We start from the raw sequence: 17,039 nt of genomic DNA, 5'->3' as shown, positions 1-17,039 counted from the left end.
AAACTAGTAGCCTAGGGTGTACAGAGATGAGTAAATGACTTAAAAATCCACTTCCGGGCCCACTTGGTGTGTGCTTGGGTTGAGCAATGAAGCATTTTCGTGTAGAGACCTTTTCTGGAATTAAACGCCAGCTTTCATGCTAGTTTGGGCGTTTAACTCCAAGTTTTATGCCAGTTCCAGCGTTAAACGCTGGAATTTCTGAGGCTGATTTGCCACGCCGGTTTGGGCCATCAATCCTTAGGCAAAGTATGGACTATCATATATTGCTGGAAAGCCTAGGATGTTTACTTTCCAACGCCGTTGAGAGCGCGCCAATTGGGCTTCTGTAGCTCCAGAAAATCCACTTCGAGTGTAGGGAGGTCAGAATCCAACAGCATCTACAGTCCTTTTCAGTCTCTAAATCAGATTTTTGCTCAGGACCCTCAATTTCAGCCAGAAAATACCTGAAATCACAGAAAAACACACAAACTCATAGTAAAGTCCAGAAAAGTGAATTTTAGCTAAAAACTAATAAAAATATACTAAAAACTAACTAAATAATACTAAAAACATACTAAAAACAATGCCAAAAAGCGTATAAATTATCCGCTCATCAGCTGGGAATATGTAGGTTCTGATGGTGCATCGGGTGGTCTGTTAATAATATGGGATGAATTGATATTTAAAATGTATAACTGCTATAAGGGAGAGAGATGGTTGTGTGTTGAAGGAGTAATATTGAAGAGTAACTTCAATTGCGCGTTTATCTTGGTCTATGGTGCACATAATAGAGATGAGAAAATTCATGTTTCGGAGGAGTTGAGCTATATAGCTGGATTATGCTAGGTTCCTTGCTGCTTTATGGGAAACATTAATGAAATAGTACATGTGGAGGAACGAAAAGGATCTGCTGGGTTGTCTAGGTCTGCGGAAGCTTTCAAGATTTGGATACAGGACATGAACTTAATGGATTTGTCGTTTACTGACCGTAAGTTTACATGGTTTAGAGGACGGTCTTACATTTGCATAGATAGAGCTCTGGTTAGCTTGGAATGGCTAGAAGAGTTTCCAGAGGCGCGCCTATGAGGTGGGTCAATGAGTTTGTCAGATAATTGCCCTATAATAGTGGAGGATAGAAAGCTGAGGTGAGGCCCGAGGCCATTTCGAAGCCTTATATGCATGATGGATTTCTCAAAATGGTCAACGAGGAATGGAGAAGCTTGGGGGAGTTACAGTTCACAAAGAAATTAAAGGCTCTGACAGGTCCGCTGGGGAGATGGCATAAGGCCAATTTTAGTGAGATGGACAAGAAAATTACAAAGTTTGAGGAAAAATAAAGAGGATTGATGATATGGTCAGTGATGGGGTGTATGATGGAACGATGGAGGCTAGAAGAAAGGTGATGGTTACTTGTTGCGAGAGATGGTATGTGAGAAAAGCGATACATTGGAAACAGATGTCTCAATCTCGGCACGCGAAGGATATGGACAAAAATACAAGATACTTCCACAATATAGCTTCAGCAAGAAGGCGGAACAATAGGATTGCTACACTAGTAACCAATGGCAGACTGGTCAGAAATCCAGCTAGAATAAAGAGTGGTCAGGAAGACTCTCCTGTTGTGGGGTTCAGAGATGGTCTGGTGGTCAAGATAGAAGAAGAGGATGTTGTGGCTCTTGAAGTGCTGCCTTCGGCTGAGGAGATCAAAGAGTCTGTGTGGGACTGTGAGTCATCTAAGGCACCAGGTTGTGACGGGTACAACTGAATTTCATTAAGAAATGCTGGGATGAGATTGGGTCTAAATTCACAGTAGTAGTGATGAGATTTTTCTAGACGACCAAGTTACCGGTGGACTCCAATATCACTTGGGTGGCACTAGCACCTAAGTTCACAGGGATGAAGGAGATTAAAGACTTGCGACTATTAGTATGGTGGGCTTTGTATATAAGGTTATCTCAAAGATGCTAGTCAAGAGGATGCGATCAGTGATGCCAGCGTTAGTAGGGGAGACTCAAAGTGCATTTGTGAAGGGAAAAAAATACATGATGGGAAACTTATCGCGTGCGAAAATAGTTAACTGGCTTAAACCAAGGAAAAAGGAGGCTGCAATAATCAAGCTAGATTTCCAAAAAGCATATGATAGAGTTAAGTGAAGTTTTATGGACATAGTGCTACAGAAGATGGGGTTTGGAAATAAATGGAGAGCATGGGTTATGGAGTGTGTCACAACTGCATTTATGTCGATGTTGATAAACGGTTCACCATCTAAACCATTCAAAATGGAAAGAGGCCTGAGACAAGGTGATCTGCTCTGCATCGAATGATTGGTGAGGCAGTGAGAAATAGACGTATATCATCTTTGTTTGTTTGGAAAGATAGCATAGAATTGTCCCACCTTCAGTTTACGGATGATACCATTCTATTTTGTCCACCAGAAGAGGAGACTATTCAGAATTACAAGAGGCTTCTGCGATGCTTTGAGTTGATGTCAGGGTTGAGTATCAACTTTGATAAGTCCAGCTTGATTCCAATTAATTGTGATGAGCAGTGGGTCCGGAGTATGTGTAACCTGTTAGGTTGTAAAGGGGACACACTTCCAGTTAAATACCTTGGAATCTCTTTAGGAGCTAATCTGAGGCTGGTGAAGATCTGAAAGCCTATTATAGACAAGATGGAGGAGAAAATCAGTATGTGAAAAGCTAAAGTGCTAAATAAAGTGAAAAAGCTGGTGCTTATTAAATCAATGTTAAATAGTTTGCCAGTGTATTATTTGAGCTTATTCAATATGCCGAAAGCTGTTGCGAAAAGATTGATCTCCTTGCAGAGAAGATTCTTGTGGAGTAAGGAAGATGGTAGCAATGGTATGACATTTGTAAGGTGGAAAGTGGTGCAGGCTCCAAAGAAACTAGGCGGGTTGCGAGTTGAAGATGCTATAGTTCACAACACAACCCTATTGTTTAAGTGGTGGTGACGGTTTGCAAAGGAAGAGTGCATGTTATGGAAGAAGGTGGCATGTTCTTGTAATAATCTAAGTCCCAATAACCTACTATCAACTCAAGTGTTACCTACTAGAGGAGGCCCATGGAAGGATATATGCCAGTTACAGATTCCGAATCAACATATAAGTGATAAGATGATTACAGGCTTGTCCTTGGAGGTTGGTGATGGACGACGGACTCAGTTTTGGGAGGATCTTTGGCTATACTGTGGTTCTCTAAAAGATCGGTTCCCGAGGCTTTTCTCTGTTTCAAATCAATGTGGATCTGTTATAGGAGATTGCGGGTTTTGGGATGGGTTTGAGTGGATTCGGAACTTCCAATGAAAATTAGAACTTCTTACTCAATTACATGAGACTTTGAGACCTGTGAGATTAGTGAATAACAGGGAGGATAGAGTGGTGTGAAAATATGATAGGCAAGGAATTTTTTCAACTAACTTATTTGTGCAGGTGATGCAGGAGGAAATGCTTCCAGAGAAAGTAACCAGCTAAAGCTTCACTTGGACTGTTTAGAAAGATTTAGTTCTACTAAGAGTGGAGCTGTTTGCCTGGTTTGTCCTGATAGGCAGAGTGTATACAAAGGAAAGGCTAAGCCAGTTTGGAATTATCAGCCAGAGAGATATTATATGCGTTTTTTGTAATAAAAATGTGGAACATGTATATCACTTGTTTCTGGGTTGTGCTTTTGCTTGGCAGGTGTGGAGTGCTTGGGTTTCAGTATTTGGCTGACAATGGGCTTGTCCGAGTACGATGAAGGAACATTTTCTAAGTTGAACAGAGGAACCGAGGAGCAAGGAGGATCGTAAACAACGGTTAAGATGCTTCTGTGCGATCGTTTGGAACATTTGGCTGTAAAGGAACAGGAGAATTTTCCAAAACACAAGCAAAGGTGTTAGAGAAATTGTCAACATGACCTCGGCCAGTGCTAACGAGTGGAGAGGTGTGAATCCCTTTTGTTGTTGATGGCTATGCTGGAGATGACAAGGAAAATTGTTCATGTTGTTGTGTCTTCTTTTAAGTCTGATTTTCTGTGTCTGTTTGCTCCACTTTTATTGTGTTGAGCTTTTTACTTTAAAAAAATAAAAAAATAAAAAAAAAGCCTGTTAAAAAATTACCATATGTATGCACATATTCTATCCAAATTAAGTAAAAATTCACTCTTTATTAAAGGAATTTTCATTTTATTTTTTCTATTTTCGTTTGAAACTTGGTACGAAAAAGAAAACGTGTATTCTGATCACCACTCTTGAGCCAATTAACGCTGGATTTATCATTGCAATAGCTTTCTTCCATTTGTAGTTCCTATAGTAATGGTGTCTCTAATTGTATTGTGATTTCTAACCCATTATTGTTATTTTGACCTTTAAGTTCTTCTATATTTGCCTACAACGCTTCTTTTTTACTTTCTTCAATTCTGATTTCATTTCTGTTAAGAGAATCATTAGAATCGAATTAGATCAATTAGTATCATTGGTATTTATATAGCGTATCTGTACATTGTACTTTTCCTTAGATGGAATAATATACAAAAACACCTTCTTTAGATTGCTCTCTTGTTTCTAACATGGTATCAAGAGCATAGTTTTTTTCCATGAAAATTAATTCATAGCTTGTTGTTTCTCCTTCTTGACAGTGTTCTTTGGCCTCATTTTTAGATCACTTTTCGATGTTTTGGTTCATCATCCTCGTTACCACCGTGTTCGCCTTGTCGCTGTGATTCCAACGCCACCGAAATCACCTCCATCCGCCGCCGGAAGCGCCTCCACGCGCCGCCGAAATAAGCTGCCGCCATCAGGTTTCTCTCCTTTCCAGATTCATCCTGAGCCATCCGATTGGGCCTTCAATCAAAGGCCTAACGCATCCACGTGTCGCTCAGCCACTGCTCCGTTCTGACCCAACGACCTGCGCCTGGACCCGACTCGCTTCGATTGGCTGACCCACGTGCTTCCTTCCTCCATCCAGACGCTGCCATGTGTTGCTGACGTGTTTTTCTTCCTCCTATCAGACGCTACCATGTGTTTTCCTTGGATGACGTGGCAGCCGGTGGGATCCACCCTAAGGTTTTTTGGTGAGCTATTTTCAATTTTGTCTTCCGTTTTCTCGTTTTCGGCTCCAAGTTTGCGGTTTTTCTCTCCTCTCATTGATCTTTGTATCTGCTATTATGGCAAAAATAGATGTTTATGCTTCCATAGACAGAAAAGGTAAATTATGTCGCAACTGTCAATGTTCTGGGAACCTCTTCTCAGATTGTCCTTCTATTGAATATCGCACATGCCAACAGAGATGTCACATTAGCTACCATTGTCCACAACTATTCTGTCATTACTGCAAGCTCTCGGGATATTTGATTACTACCTGTCCCACTCGCCCTCCACGTCCTGATCACCACAAGTATCCTTTTCATCCCAAGCATGGGTCTACTTCTGCTGTTACTACTGCTGAATCTCCCACCTCTGCTCCTCTCACTCTGTCTTCTGTCTCTCTATCCAATATTGTGTCTCTTAAGCATCTTCTTTCCCTTTCTGGTAACACTCCTGTTGCTTTTTCGACTCCTCCAAGTAATTCTAAATGGTATTTTGATTTTGGTTGCTTTAATCACATGTCTCATTTGCGTCATCTTTTTTCGTCTTTGGCTACCACTACAAATGCACCTTCTGTCAATACTGTTAATAGTTCCCTTTTGCACGCGACACACACTAGTTCTATTTCCCAGCCAACTCTTAATCTTCCTGATACTTATTATATTCCCAAATCGAACTTTAATCTTCTTTCTGTTGGTCAATTTGTTGATCTCAGTTTTGATGTCACTTTTTATATTTCTGGTTGTCGTGTACAAGATCATTGGACGGGACAAATAATCGGGACTGGACGTAAGGTTTGAAGATTGTTTGAACTCAAGAATCTTTATATTTCTTCTCTGCCTAATCTCTGTGCTGCTTCTTCCCCTTCTACCATTCACTTATGGCATCAACGTCTTGTGCACACCTCCTTGGGAAAGATGCGTCCTCTTGTCTCTCAGGGTGTTTTGGGTCAAGTTAATCATGAGTCTTTTGATTACATTTCTTGTCAAACTACTAAACAACCCGCTTTATCTTTTCACAATAATTCTTTTGCTTGCTCTCCTTTTGATCTTATCCACTCTAATGTTTGGGGTCCCACTCCCACTGCTTCTATGGGAGGAGCTCGATGCTTTATCATTTTCATTGATGATTATTCACGCTTTACTTGGGTTTATTTGATGACCAATCGCCATGAGTTACCTCACATTTATATTAACTTTGCCACTATGATTAAAACTCAATTTTCCAAGGTCATTAAGGTTTTTTGCCGCAATAATGCTATGGAATACCGTGATTCCAAACTCTTAACCTTTCTTGCAGAACAGGGAACCTTGTCTGAGTTTTCTTGCCCTGGTACATCTCAACAAAATGGCCGCACTGAACGCAAACACCGCCACAGTCTTGACTCTGTTCGTGTAATACTTATTTCTTCTTCGTGTCCTGAGCATACTTGGGGTGAAGTTGTTCTTGCTGCTTTTCATGTTATTTCTTCTACTTCGTATGTGTTGTTTTCTTGGTTATGGCACTGAACACAAGGGTTATCATTGGTAGGATCCTCTCTCTAACCGCAATCGTATATCTCGTCATGTTGTCTTCTGGGAGCATCACATGATTTCTCGGTTCTTCTCCTTTGAGTCCATTCTTCCTACTCTGTCACCTTTTTTCACTAACCCCAATATTGATCTTTTTTCTAGTGATGATTCTATAGGCTCTATCTTGAGTCACCCTCCACAACCTCCCGTTCTTCTGCCTTCTCCATCTCCTGATGATTCGGACTGGACGACGCTCCTGCTCCTACCGTCATGCCTCTTCCTTCCACTCGTTCTTCTAGGGTAAGAAATCCACCTCCTCATCTTCTTGATTATTATTGTTTTTCTACTATTCTTCATCAACATGAACCTAAGTCATTTAGAGAAGCCTCCTCAAATCCAAATTGGCAACAAGCAATGCAGAAAGAAATACAGGCACTTGAAAAAGTACACACTTGGGATTTGGTTGATCCTCCTTCTAATCAGGAAGTTGTGGCAAGCAGATGGGTATACAAGATCAAGACTCGCTCTGATGGTTTTATTGACCGTTATAAGGCATGATTGGGTTTTCAAGATTGTACGCAAGAGTATGGTATTGACTATGAAGAGACTTTTGCTCCTGTTGCTCGTCTCACATCTGTTCGAGCTCCTCTTGCCATTACTGCAGTAAAAAAATGGTCTCTCAGTCAGATGGATGTGAAGAATGCATTTCTTAATGGAGATTTGAAAAAGCAGATTTATATGAAACCCCCTCCGAGTTCTCCTTATCCTTCTAGCAAAGTTTGTCTTCTTCGCAAGGCACTCTATAGACTTAAGCAAGCTCTTCGTGAATGGTTTGACAAGTTTAGCACTACCATATGCAGTCTTGGTTTCACTTGTAGCCCTCATGAAAATGCTCTCTTCATTTGTAAAAGTGAACGTGGAGTTGTTCTTCTACTTCTGTATGTTGATGACATGATCATTACTGGAAATGATGTTGATGGTACCTGTGATCTCAAGACATCCATTCAGCATACTTTTGAGATGAAAAATCTTGGTTCTCTCAGCTATTTTCTTGGTCTAGAAGTTATATCCACCGATGATGGCATCTATCTCTCTCAAGCTAAATATGCTTCAGATCTTCTTGCTCGAGTTGGAATTACAGATAATCGCGCTGAGTCTACTCCTGTTGAGTCTAATGTTCGATTTACTCCTATGGATGACAATGTTTTGGATAATCCTACTCTTTATCGACAATTAGTTGGAGGACTCGTCTACTTAACTGTCACCTGACCAGACATCGTCTATCCGGTTCATGTTCTTAGCCAGTTCTTGTCAGCTCCTCGTACTACTCACTATGCAACAATTCTTCGCATTTTCTGCTACATCAAAGGCACCATATTCCATGGCCTTTATTTTTCTGCCCATTCATTTTTATCCCTTCAGGCGTACTCATATGATGATTGGGCTGGTGATCCCATTGATCGTCGTTCCACTACTGGTTATTGCTTGTTTCTTGGCGACTCTCTTATTTCTTGGCGAGCTAAGAAGCAAACATTCACTGGTCGATCAAGCACAGAAGCTGAATACCATGCTCTCGCTGACACCACTGCTAAAATTATCTCGATTTGTTGGCTTCTCAAAGACTTGGGTGCTCCTCAATCATCCCCAACTGATGTTTTTTGTGACAACCGCAGTGCTATTCAGATGGTCCATAATGATGTGTTTCATGAACGCACCAAATACATTGAGAATGATTGTCACTTTGTTCGGCAACGTATCCTCATTGGTGCTATTCGTCTCATCGGTGTTAGAACTTTGAAACAGAATGTTGATATCTTCACGAAGGCACATCATCCGACTCGTTTCCGAACTCTTACCCAAACTCAAGATGGTATCCTTAACTCCCACTTGAGTTTGAAGAGGAATGTTAAAAGAATAATTAGAATCAAATTAGATCAATTAGTATCATTAGTATTTATATAGCGTATCTGTATATTGTAGGATTCTATGATTTTATTATTTTAATTCTACTAGCAACTATATATACCCCTTGTACATTGTACTTTTCCTCAGACCGAATAATATACAAAAATACCTTCTTTAAATTGCTCTCTTGTTTCTAATAATTTCTTTGCCAATCAACGATAGTATGTCTGACATGCTTTTGCTTTCATGTCAATTTATACGAACAATCAATGCTGAGTTAATATTTAAATGTCCTAAAAAGGCCATCACTCATCAGGAGTGTATTACGTTTATGGCCAGTACAACATTGATGGGAGTTTACCTTCAACAATATTTTAAGCGGCACCAATCTCTTAAAGATTCACCTCACAAGTAACAAACGATACGACAAGAATAGTAACTCCTTGTCTCTATCGCTGATTGCCAAAAGAAAGCTATAACAAATCTAAAACCATCCACATTTTATTTTCATATAATATATAATTATATATCGACGCCGGTTGCAGCATTATATTTTACTAAACGACGAATAAATTGGAACAGCGCTCACGGAGCATCAAACCCTTCTACACAACATTGAACACCTTTAAAATTGTTTCCAAATAAACTAAAACATGAATCACAAGTTGCATTTTCACGTTGGTTCCCACTATTTGTAACACTTTCCTAACTCTGCATAGAAGCTAAGTTAATTCACATGACTAAACTGCATGCTGAAGCAACAATATAGATATCCCTTTCCACCACACACCAAGGTCTAACCTCTATTGCTGATTGTTTGATAGAGAGATTTTAGCTGTGTGTTCCATTTGTCTATGGCAGTGTACTTTTTCATTCCTTTCGACCTGAACCGTGTATATTCAATTAATACCATAAAATAGCAGATTATAAACAGAATACAGTTGAAAAAAATTGAAATAATTATAATATATATAAACAGACCTATCAGAACGTTCCAAGAGCCTGTTCACTTGATCAATGTGTCCTTGAATTCTATTATCCAGAATCAGTGACACAAGCAGCTGCTCAACATCATGTTCGGGAACGTTCAGTTCCTGTAATAAATTAGTGGGTTTTATCAAATAAAAAAGAGTTACAATTAAGTTGGCCAAACCATACCTTAACCTCTCATAATTCAAGTTAATAAATATGTATTACTTGCATTAAGAGGAAGCAATAAAAAAAATTACAGCAGAACCCTTCACTTAAACCAGTTAACCAACTATGAGGTAATAATAATAATAATAATAATAATAATAATAATAATAATAATAATAACAATAATAATAATATCTATAAGCTGCCGAGATAAATTTTGGTATTTACTTTCCTTCTTTAGTTCCACTAATTTCTTTAGTTCCTTCTTTAGTTCCACAGAATTTAGGAGTACAATTACCTGAGATATAAATGGTATCCTTATCCTTGTATATGGTTTGATGAGCTTAAGCAAGACTTGTGTTCTGATATTCTTCAGCAGATCCTCAATGTAATTTCTGATAAATGGATCATCCATGATGGTTCTTCTGTTACTCTGGATAGCAAAATACCCAGAATCCATTTAGAACCAATAATAGGTGAAGAGAAATGAGACTAACTAAAGGTACCTTCAGTATTTTCTCAAATTCCAATATTTCATTCCGTTGATAGGCTGCTATCAAATTTGTCATTGCCAAAATTTCCGGGTCATTCTTGTATCTGCAATACATAATTTATGAGATGTAAAATCAGAATGGGAAAACAACCAGGACTCGATAGGAATGAAAAATGGGTGGAGCAGACAAATAAAATGCACATCACTTACGGCTTAGCCTCCTGTCCATCAAAAGGATTCACTTCAGACTCCATCAACATGTTGGCAAGAACAAGGTACCTGGTGCATATAATAACAATAACAATACATATTAAAAACAAAGCTAAAATTCTTTACTCAGCAGTCAAGCTGAAATGTATCTGAGGGAAAGATTATGAATTTTAAAAGTATCAATCTCATCCTAAAATTGATGACTCATGATGAATTTCATTTCATAAACACTGCAATCTATCATTAATCAAATGTTTCGAACTAATAACTAAAAGTAAAATGAATTTCATGCTGCTTACTTCAAGCATTGGATCCGCCTATGATTCCCAGCTTCATCATAATTCTTAAAAGCTTCAAAGAAGTCAGTAGCTGCTTCTGCCCACTGGCGCTCTGCCATATGCATTTTACCCCCACATTCATGGATTATCCCCATTATTCTTGGATGGGGAATAGCTGACTTAATAGTAAGTGCTTTCTGGTAAAGTTGCTGCATTTAAGACCAGGAGACACTGTTAAACAAACTTTCCTAAAACCTAATGATTAATCAATGAATATAAAATAATTCTGAGGCTGCCAGATTCAAGAGATTCTCAACAGCATTAGGTTAACTACAAGCCAGGTATTGAGATGGTGTTTGGAATTGAAACAACTTTTTTTATACAGGGACCAAAACCACAGTTCACAACATTCACAACAATTGAAAGATATTTAAGCCTATCAAAATTTACTACTAGAGATAGTCCATTAGGTTATGATAGCTCAGTTATCCATGATCAACCATGATGACACCCCCACAAATACCCACTTTGCTTAAGCATCAGTATTCAGCCACAGGTCACTGCCCATACATCAAATATTTTTTTTTTCCACAGATTACAAGATCTAAATTACTAAAAACAGTTAACTAAAAAGAAAACAGGAAATTGTGAAGAATAACGAAAATGACTATAAAAATTCCAAAACAAGCGAGGTACTGAGATGCCAATGTGTTTAAGCAACTCCATCTTTCATCCAGAGATATACAGTTAGTTCTTATTGAATAAAACTTACATAAATATTAATTGTTTGAGAATTCGACAATTCGTTCTAAACCAACAAACAGTACATGAAGTCTGATAGACAATTGAAAGCAAATTCCAGAATAAGCAATAATAAATTGGTGAGGTAGATAGTTAGATGTTAGGTACACAACAGTAATTTTCTGAAACAAATGCTGACCTTGAGTTTTTTGTTGTTCTTGGTCTCTGTGTACATCTGGATTTCTATTGCATAAACCTCCAACAGTTGGGTTCCTTTCTTATGGTCATCTGTGCCATCTTCTCTTTGACAAGATTTGTGAAGTTCCTTCAAGATCTGAAAGGATTCAACAAATCCTTAAATTTTTACTATGAAAAACACTAGACACCAATAGAATCATACAGACACATTCAAATTATGTCGGACAGCAAATTAGACCTTTACCTTGCTCATTCGTCCATATTCACCAATATCAAAGAAAATCTTACAAAGCTTCAGATTTGTCTTAAACCACAATCTCTGCCAATTGAATAATACAAAATTAAACATAAGATTGCATTAATGGGAAATGCAATGACATTGAGTTGCAACCAAGATAAAGTCTACAGGATTAACCTCATTCTTTGCTTCTTCAAGGGCTTTCAAAGTTGTCTGGTAGAATTCTTGCAGAAGACCAAAGTTCTGGCTAGCTGAACCTGAGACATAGTCCATAATGCTGTTTATGCATTTTTCACTGTAATTACGAGTCACTGCAGACTTAATATAAGTCAACATCTCCCTGTAGGCTTCCATCATCTCTTTATACCTCCCAAGTCGATAGTAGAGCTTGACAGTTTGTTTTAGAGCTTTAAATCCCCTGGTAAAATGTAAAATAAATATCACATGAAATACATAATAGTTTCTTAGTACCATCAAAAGATAAACACAAATATCACAATGCATGATCCAATTCATCAAAGAATACAAAAAAGAAGGCATGATCAATACCAAAAAGAAGGGAAAAATCAGTCAACAAATATATTAGCTGTATTTACTGAATGGCCAACTAGAAACAAAACATTAAAGAAAAGAAAGAAAATAAAATGACATTAAAAAAAAAAAGCACAAGCAGGATCAGATCACTGAATTATTAATGATACAAAAAATTGCAACAGAAGATACAAAAGTATGTTAAGTCCAGTGTCCATATGTTTATTATTATTATGCAGCACTCAGATAATAGGGTTTTTACCATTCAGCCTTTTCTTGTTCCATGCGCACTACCTCAGCAAAACCAGAAAGTGCACCTTCTGGATCAGTTTCAACCAAACCTACATACAAACAGCAGCATCTTAGGAAATTAGTGTGGAGGATGGAATCATCAATTTAGAACCACAAATTATGAGAACCTAGATCTCATGGTGCTGTAAATGAAGATTCCTCCCTTTCAAAATATCTGTCCTTAAAGGCATTTGCACAATGACTAAGAACTCAACAGCAAAGCTTTTCTCCTACTAGTTATGGTTGATTTCACGAATCACACTATTATTACATTGTATCATAAACCATATCTACAGGGAAGCCAATTGAATATAAGCACTTCTTAATGACTTTATCTACAATTTTTCTAGGTTTTTTTTACCTACACTTATCGAGCTAGCTTCCATCTAATTTAGTTTTCTTATCAAGGCTTCTACAAGCCTTCTATTCACAAGACGTATTGTAATCATATTACCCTTCCCTAAAATACTCAAAAGTTTAAAATAATATATATAATTCCACTAATGATCTCTCTCATTGCATTTAGTGCACAAGAGAATGAAAAAGATAATCTTTACACTAACTTATCGTGCTATCAAAGTCTGAAACGCAAACCAAACAATCAATAAAAATCTAAATGATTTTATTTCTTTAATGGTTTCACCTATAATTTCTCTCAATATTTTTTATTTTTTAATGGTTTTACCAATAGGTACTGTGTACCATTCATCCAATCTACCCATGTTACTGAGGTTTATAGAATAAGAAACTAGGAAAAAATAATCATGATTAACTTCTATCAACTTGTACAAAAAAAGATAATTAAGATTAAGAAATTAAAAAGAATAAGTTTTCTGGCGTGAAAGATAGTTTGAACCAGAGGGAGTATAAGTTAATCAATATATACCTTTCTTCCAAAAGGATAATTGAATTCAAAACAAGCTAATGAATCAAACTTCTAGTTCCAACAATGATGCCATTGATGAATGATCATAAGAAAGTGCAAAAATACTTTTGAACACCAAGTTAAATTTGAGCAAACTAGTATGTAGCCGAAAAATAAAACTAACCTATCCAAACTCATTACGTTGAAAAGAAGTGAATGTAAGCATAGGTGCTATAAATACCTTTCGAATTATAATATTGATTCTCAATATCAACATCTTGCTCCTCTTGCTCCTCATCAGAGTACTCAAATCCATAGTCCTCCATATCAGCATCTACATTATAAAAACATAATGCAAACACTTAGTGCGTGTAACTAAATCAGAAAAAGTTAATCAACTATTATAATTATATCAACATTAAAAGCGTAGGACATTCAATGTTGTAAAATATGAATACTTCAAAGAAGCATAAGTGGCAAATTTGTAGTGCAAATAACATGAAATTAAGTATTTAACAACCCTGTTGAATTGCCATTCCTTCTACATTTGGGATTTCAAACCATGAGATTTGTGATTAAACCATGCCACAAAGATTCAAAAAGGATTCTTTTTTCTTAAGTCAGCTAGCTTGGGACTAGCTTAACAGGATTAAAAGCATTCACTGGATGTAGATGAAGTTCTAAATAAACAATTATATCACATAAGCAACAGTATTATTATAGTACATAAACAATGATTGTGAAAATCCACATTTGATAGGCATTACTCAGATTCACGATTTTTTCATGAATTTTGACATTTGCTGAAACTGGTCAAAACAATAGCATCGTCACAGACACGCTGAAAAAACACACATACACATTCAACAATTACAAGAAAGTGCTTCATTGCTTAGTTCAGATAGGGTTTTCAATGCACTAGGATAAAAAATAAAAATCCAAGCTTATTAAAATTGAAAAAACAGATTAGAAAAATAAGTAGGAGGAGGTGATTACCGGAAGCCATGTTGTAGGGTACGGATCCGAGTTAGGGTTTTGATCGTTGGAATCGGTGAGTCAGTGGAACTCTGAGATAAATCAAGAACTGCAAACAATTACATGCAAGGCAGTGAGGCACTTATTACATTGTGTTTAATGAAGATGGATTAGTGAACCTAAATGGAAAGCAAAACAGAAGCAAATTAAGGCTGTTAATTAGTTCATTCTTTCACAAAGTAACAAGGTTTAATCATACACAAGCAAATTAACAATCTATTTGGACAGAACTGATCACAAAGATTAATGAGCTCCAGCTGAATTTAATCAAGCTTAATCACACACTGGATTTTCACCTTATAAAGAAGGAAAACCAGCAGTAATCTAATAAAATAGAAATTTAAAAATTGAACTAATCCATATTCTTAACAGATAAACTCATCAATATTCAACAATCAATTAATCAGAAAACGAGATATCGAGAGAGGCTCACAAAAGTAGAAGAGACCAGACCGGTGGAAAGATCTGATCGGCGGCGAGAGAGAGTACAGAGGAAATTACCGAGATTGGGTGAGCAAAGAGCACAACAGCGACGGAGAGAGGCACATAACACCAGAGAAGAGTAGATCGGCGACAAGGTCACAGGTTGCAGCCTCGGTGGAGAGACATTACATAGCAACAGCGACGGAGGAGAGAGAAGACGTAGCAGCAGCCGCAGTGAAGAGATGGGTGTGATGCTGAACAAAGGAATGGGCTGCCGTTGTGGTGTTTGACAGAGTGAGAGACTGACGGGGTTCTGCCGGAGAAGATTAGGGATTTTGGAGTAGTGAGTGAATAGAGTGTGGGGTGTTGTACGTATTGGTAGGGGTATTTTGGGATTTTTATCACTAATTTTGAATATTTAATATTTTTGTTAATAATTTAGTGATATTAATATTTAAAAATAAAATTGACAAAATTTAAGAAATTAAATTGAAATAATTTAAAGATAAATCGTAAGTTCAGTCACTAACTCACTATAAACCTTTTTCCTGACCCTTTGTAAAATGAATATTTTAATCAAATTACTTTTCTTTTTCAAGAACATGTTTTTTTACTAACGTTTTATATTTATTAACTTAAAATATAAATAAAAATGGTTCACTTTTTTTAATTATTAGAGAATATACACAATTCATTAATATTTTCTGTATCTAAATTATTTAATTTTGTTATTAATAAAATTATAATTCATTCTATTTTTATTTTACGTTTGAAAATGGTAAAGACTTTGTGTTTTTGAATAATGATATTTATATTAGTGTTTAGGGTATAGAAATTAAGTTTTAACTAAAAATATTTAATTATTTGGGAGAATTAGAAATTATAATTAACTAAATTTTAAGGACAATTTACTCATTTAAATTGTTTTTCCAAAAACGTTATTAGATTACAATTTTTGAAATCACCTCACGCAAATGCAACTTCTTAAATTATATGTAAACCGTGATAGGATACCACGATTTAGGGTTGCACGTAAATCTGTAGCGGTTTATGTTTATTTGCGTGACTATAGAATCCGTCAGCAATATGAGCAACGCCGTTGAATCAGTACAAGCACCCTTCATCCGTCATGGTTCCTAATTAAAGAGTGCTATAAGAAATTCAAACTAAACCAAACTTCTTCTCTCTACTTTCTTTCTCTATCTCACTTTTAAAATCTTCAAATGAATAATCCGCTACAACCTCAAGCGGATTTTATAGTCATTCCAACTTCGAAGAAACCGCTAAAGGGTGCCGCAGTTTCCTCAGGAACCAATTCACTCATAAACCACTACAGGATGTAAGGGGATTTTATAGTCATTCCAATTTCGAAGAAATCGCTAAAGGGTGCCGCAGTTTCTCCAGGAATCAATTCACTCATAAACCGCTACAGGATGTAAGGGAAAGTTGCATTTACGTTTAATGCTTTGAAAAGTTGTAATCTGATAACTTTTTGGAAAAACAATTTAATTGACTAAATTGTCCAAATTTTAAATTTATTAAGTTGATAATTTTAGAATAGAATTGTATGAGATCAAAGGTTTTTGAGCCTATCTAATTTCAATAGCATACCACCTATAACAAGGAGTAATCGAATAAATACGTTTGTGAATAAATATGGTTAAAATTTTGTAAGAACCTGTTAGTCCTTTCTCTCAGACTTTTAAATCCAATGTAAAATTTCCTAAAAACTTCCTTAATGTTGTGAAATAAATAAGGACGATATAAATATAAGATAAAAAAATATAAATATAAAACTCTTAGTATTAGCATATATATATATATAGATATATACCCTATTTATACATGCATGGGGTCTTTATTTTCAACATGCATTTAAGTCCATTTTCTCTTAAGAATGGATATCCACATTGATCCTTATCACAACATTCTCCCTTGGATGTCCATTTAGGATTATTGCCTCGTTAAAACCTTACTAAAGAAAAATCCAATGGAAAAAAAAAACTTCAGTGAAGGAAAAAGAGTACAATATTATTTGTAATGGGGACTGCCTCATTAAAAACCTTGTCAAGAAAAACCCAATGGAAAAAAACATGACCAAGGAAAAAAGAGTACAGTCTCCCCC

The 17,039-nt window shown here is 36.6% G+C and overlaps 1 protein-coding gene across 1 annotated transcript; it reads right to left on the bottom strand.

The window, feature by feature from the left end:
- Window positions 1–8,950: 8,950 nt before the first annotated feature.
- On the bottom strand, window positions 8,951–15,277 carry LOC107494228 (COP9 signalosome complex subunit 2). The gene is made up of 13 exons (XM_016115280.3): window positions 14,993–15,277; window positions 14,453–14,540; window positions 13,698–13,790; window positions 12,563–12,641; window positions 11,947–12,187; window positions 11,776–11,850; window positions 11,533–11,667; window positions 10,614–10,801; window positions 10,315–10,383; window positions 10,118–10,208; window positions 9,910–10,044; window positions 9,456–9,568; window positions 8,951–9,358 (listed from the first exon to the last, which is right to left on the bottom strand). The coding sequence occupies exons 2-13, from the start codon at window positions 14,460–14,462 to the stop codon at window positions 9,271–9,273; spliced, it is 1,317 nt and encodes a 438-aa protein (XP_015970766.1). The 5' UTR covers window positions 14,463–14,540; window positions 14,993–15,277; the 3' UTR covers window positions 8,951–9,270.
- Window positions 15,278–17,039: the final 1,762 nt, after the last annotated feature.

This window comes from Arachis duranensis, chromosome 6 (genome assembly GCF_000817695.3).
Source record: "Arachis duranensis cultivar V14167 chromosome 6, aradu.V14167.gnm2.J7QH, whole genome shotgun sequence".
In the NCBI taxonomy this organism is placed as follows: domain Eukaryota; kingdom Viridiplantae; phylum Streptophyta; class Magnoliopsida; order Fabales; family Fabaceae; genus Arachis; species Arachis duranensis.
The sequence above is the reverse complement of the archived record's forward strand: the minus strand, read 5'-3'. Positions and strand labels throughout refer to the sequence as shown.

Bases quoted from the DNA above. Each gene is read 5' to 3' on its own strand.
- LOC107494228 (XM_016115280.3), bottom strand. The intron at 10,209-10,314 runs GTAAGTGATGTG...TATGTATTGCAG, and splicing joins GATGGACAGGAGGCTAAGCC to ATACAAGAATGACCCGGAAA. The intron at 10,045-10,117 runs GTACCTTTAGTT...TTTGCTATCCAG, and splicing joins AATTTGAGAAAATACTGAAG to AGTAACAGAAGAACCATCAT.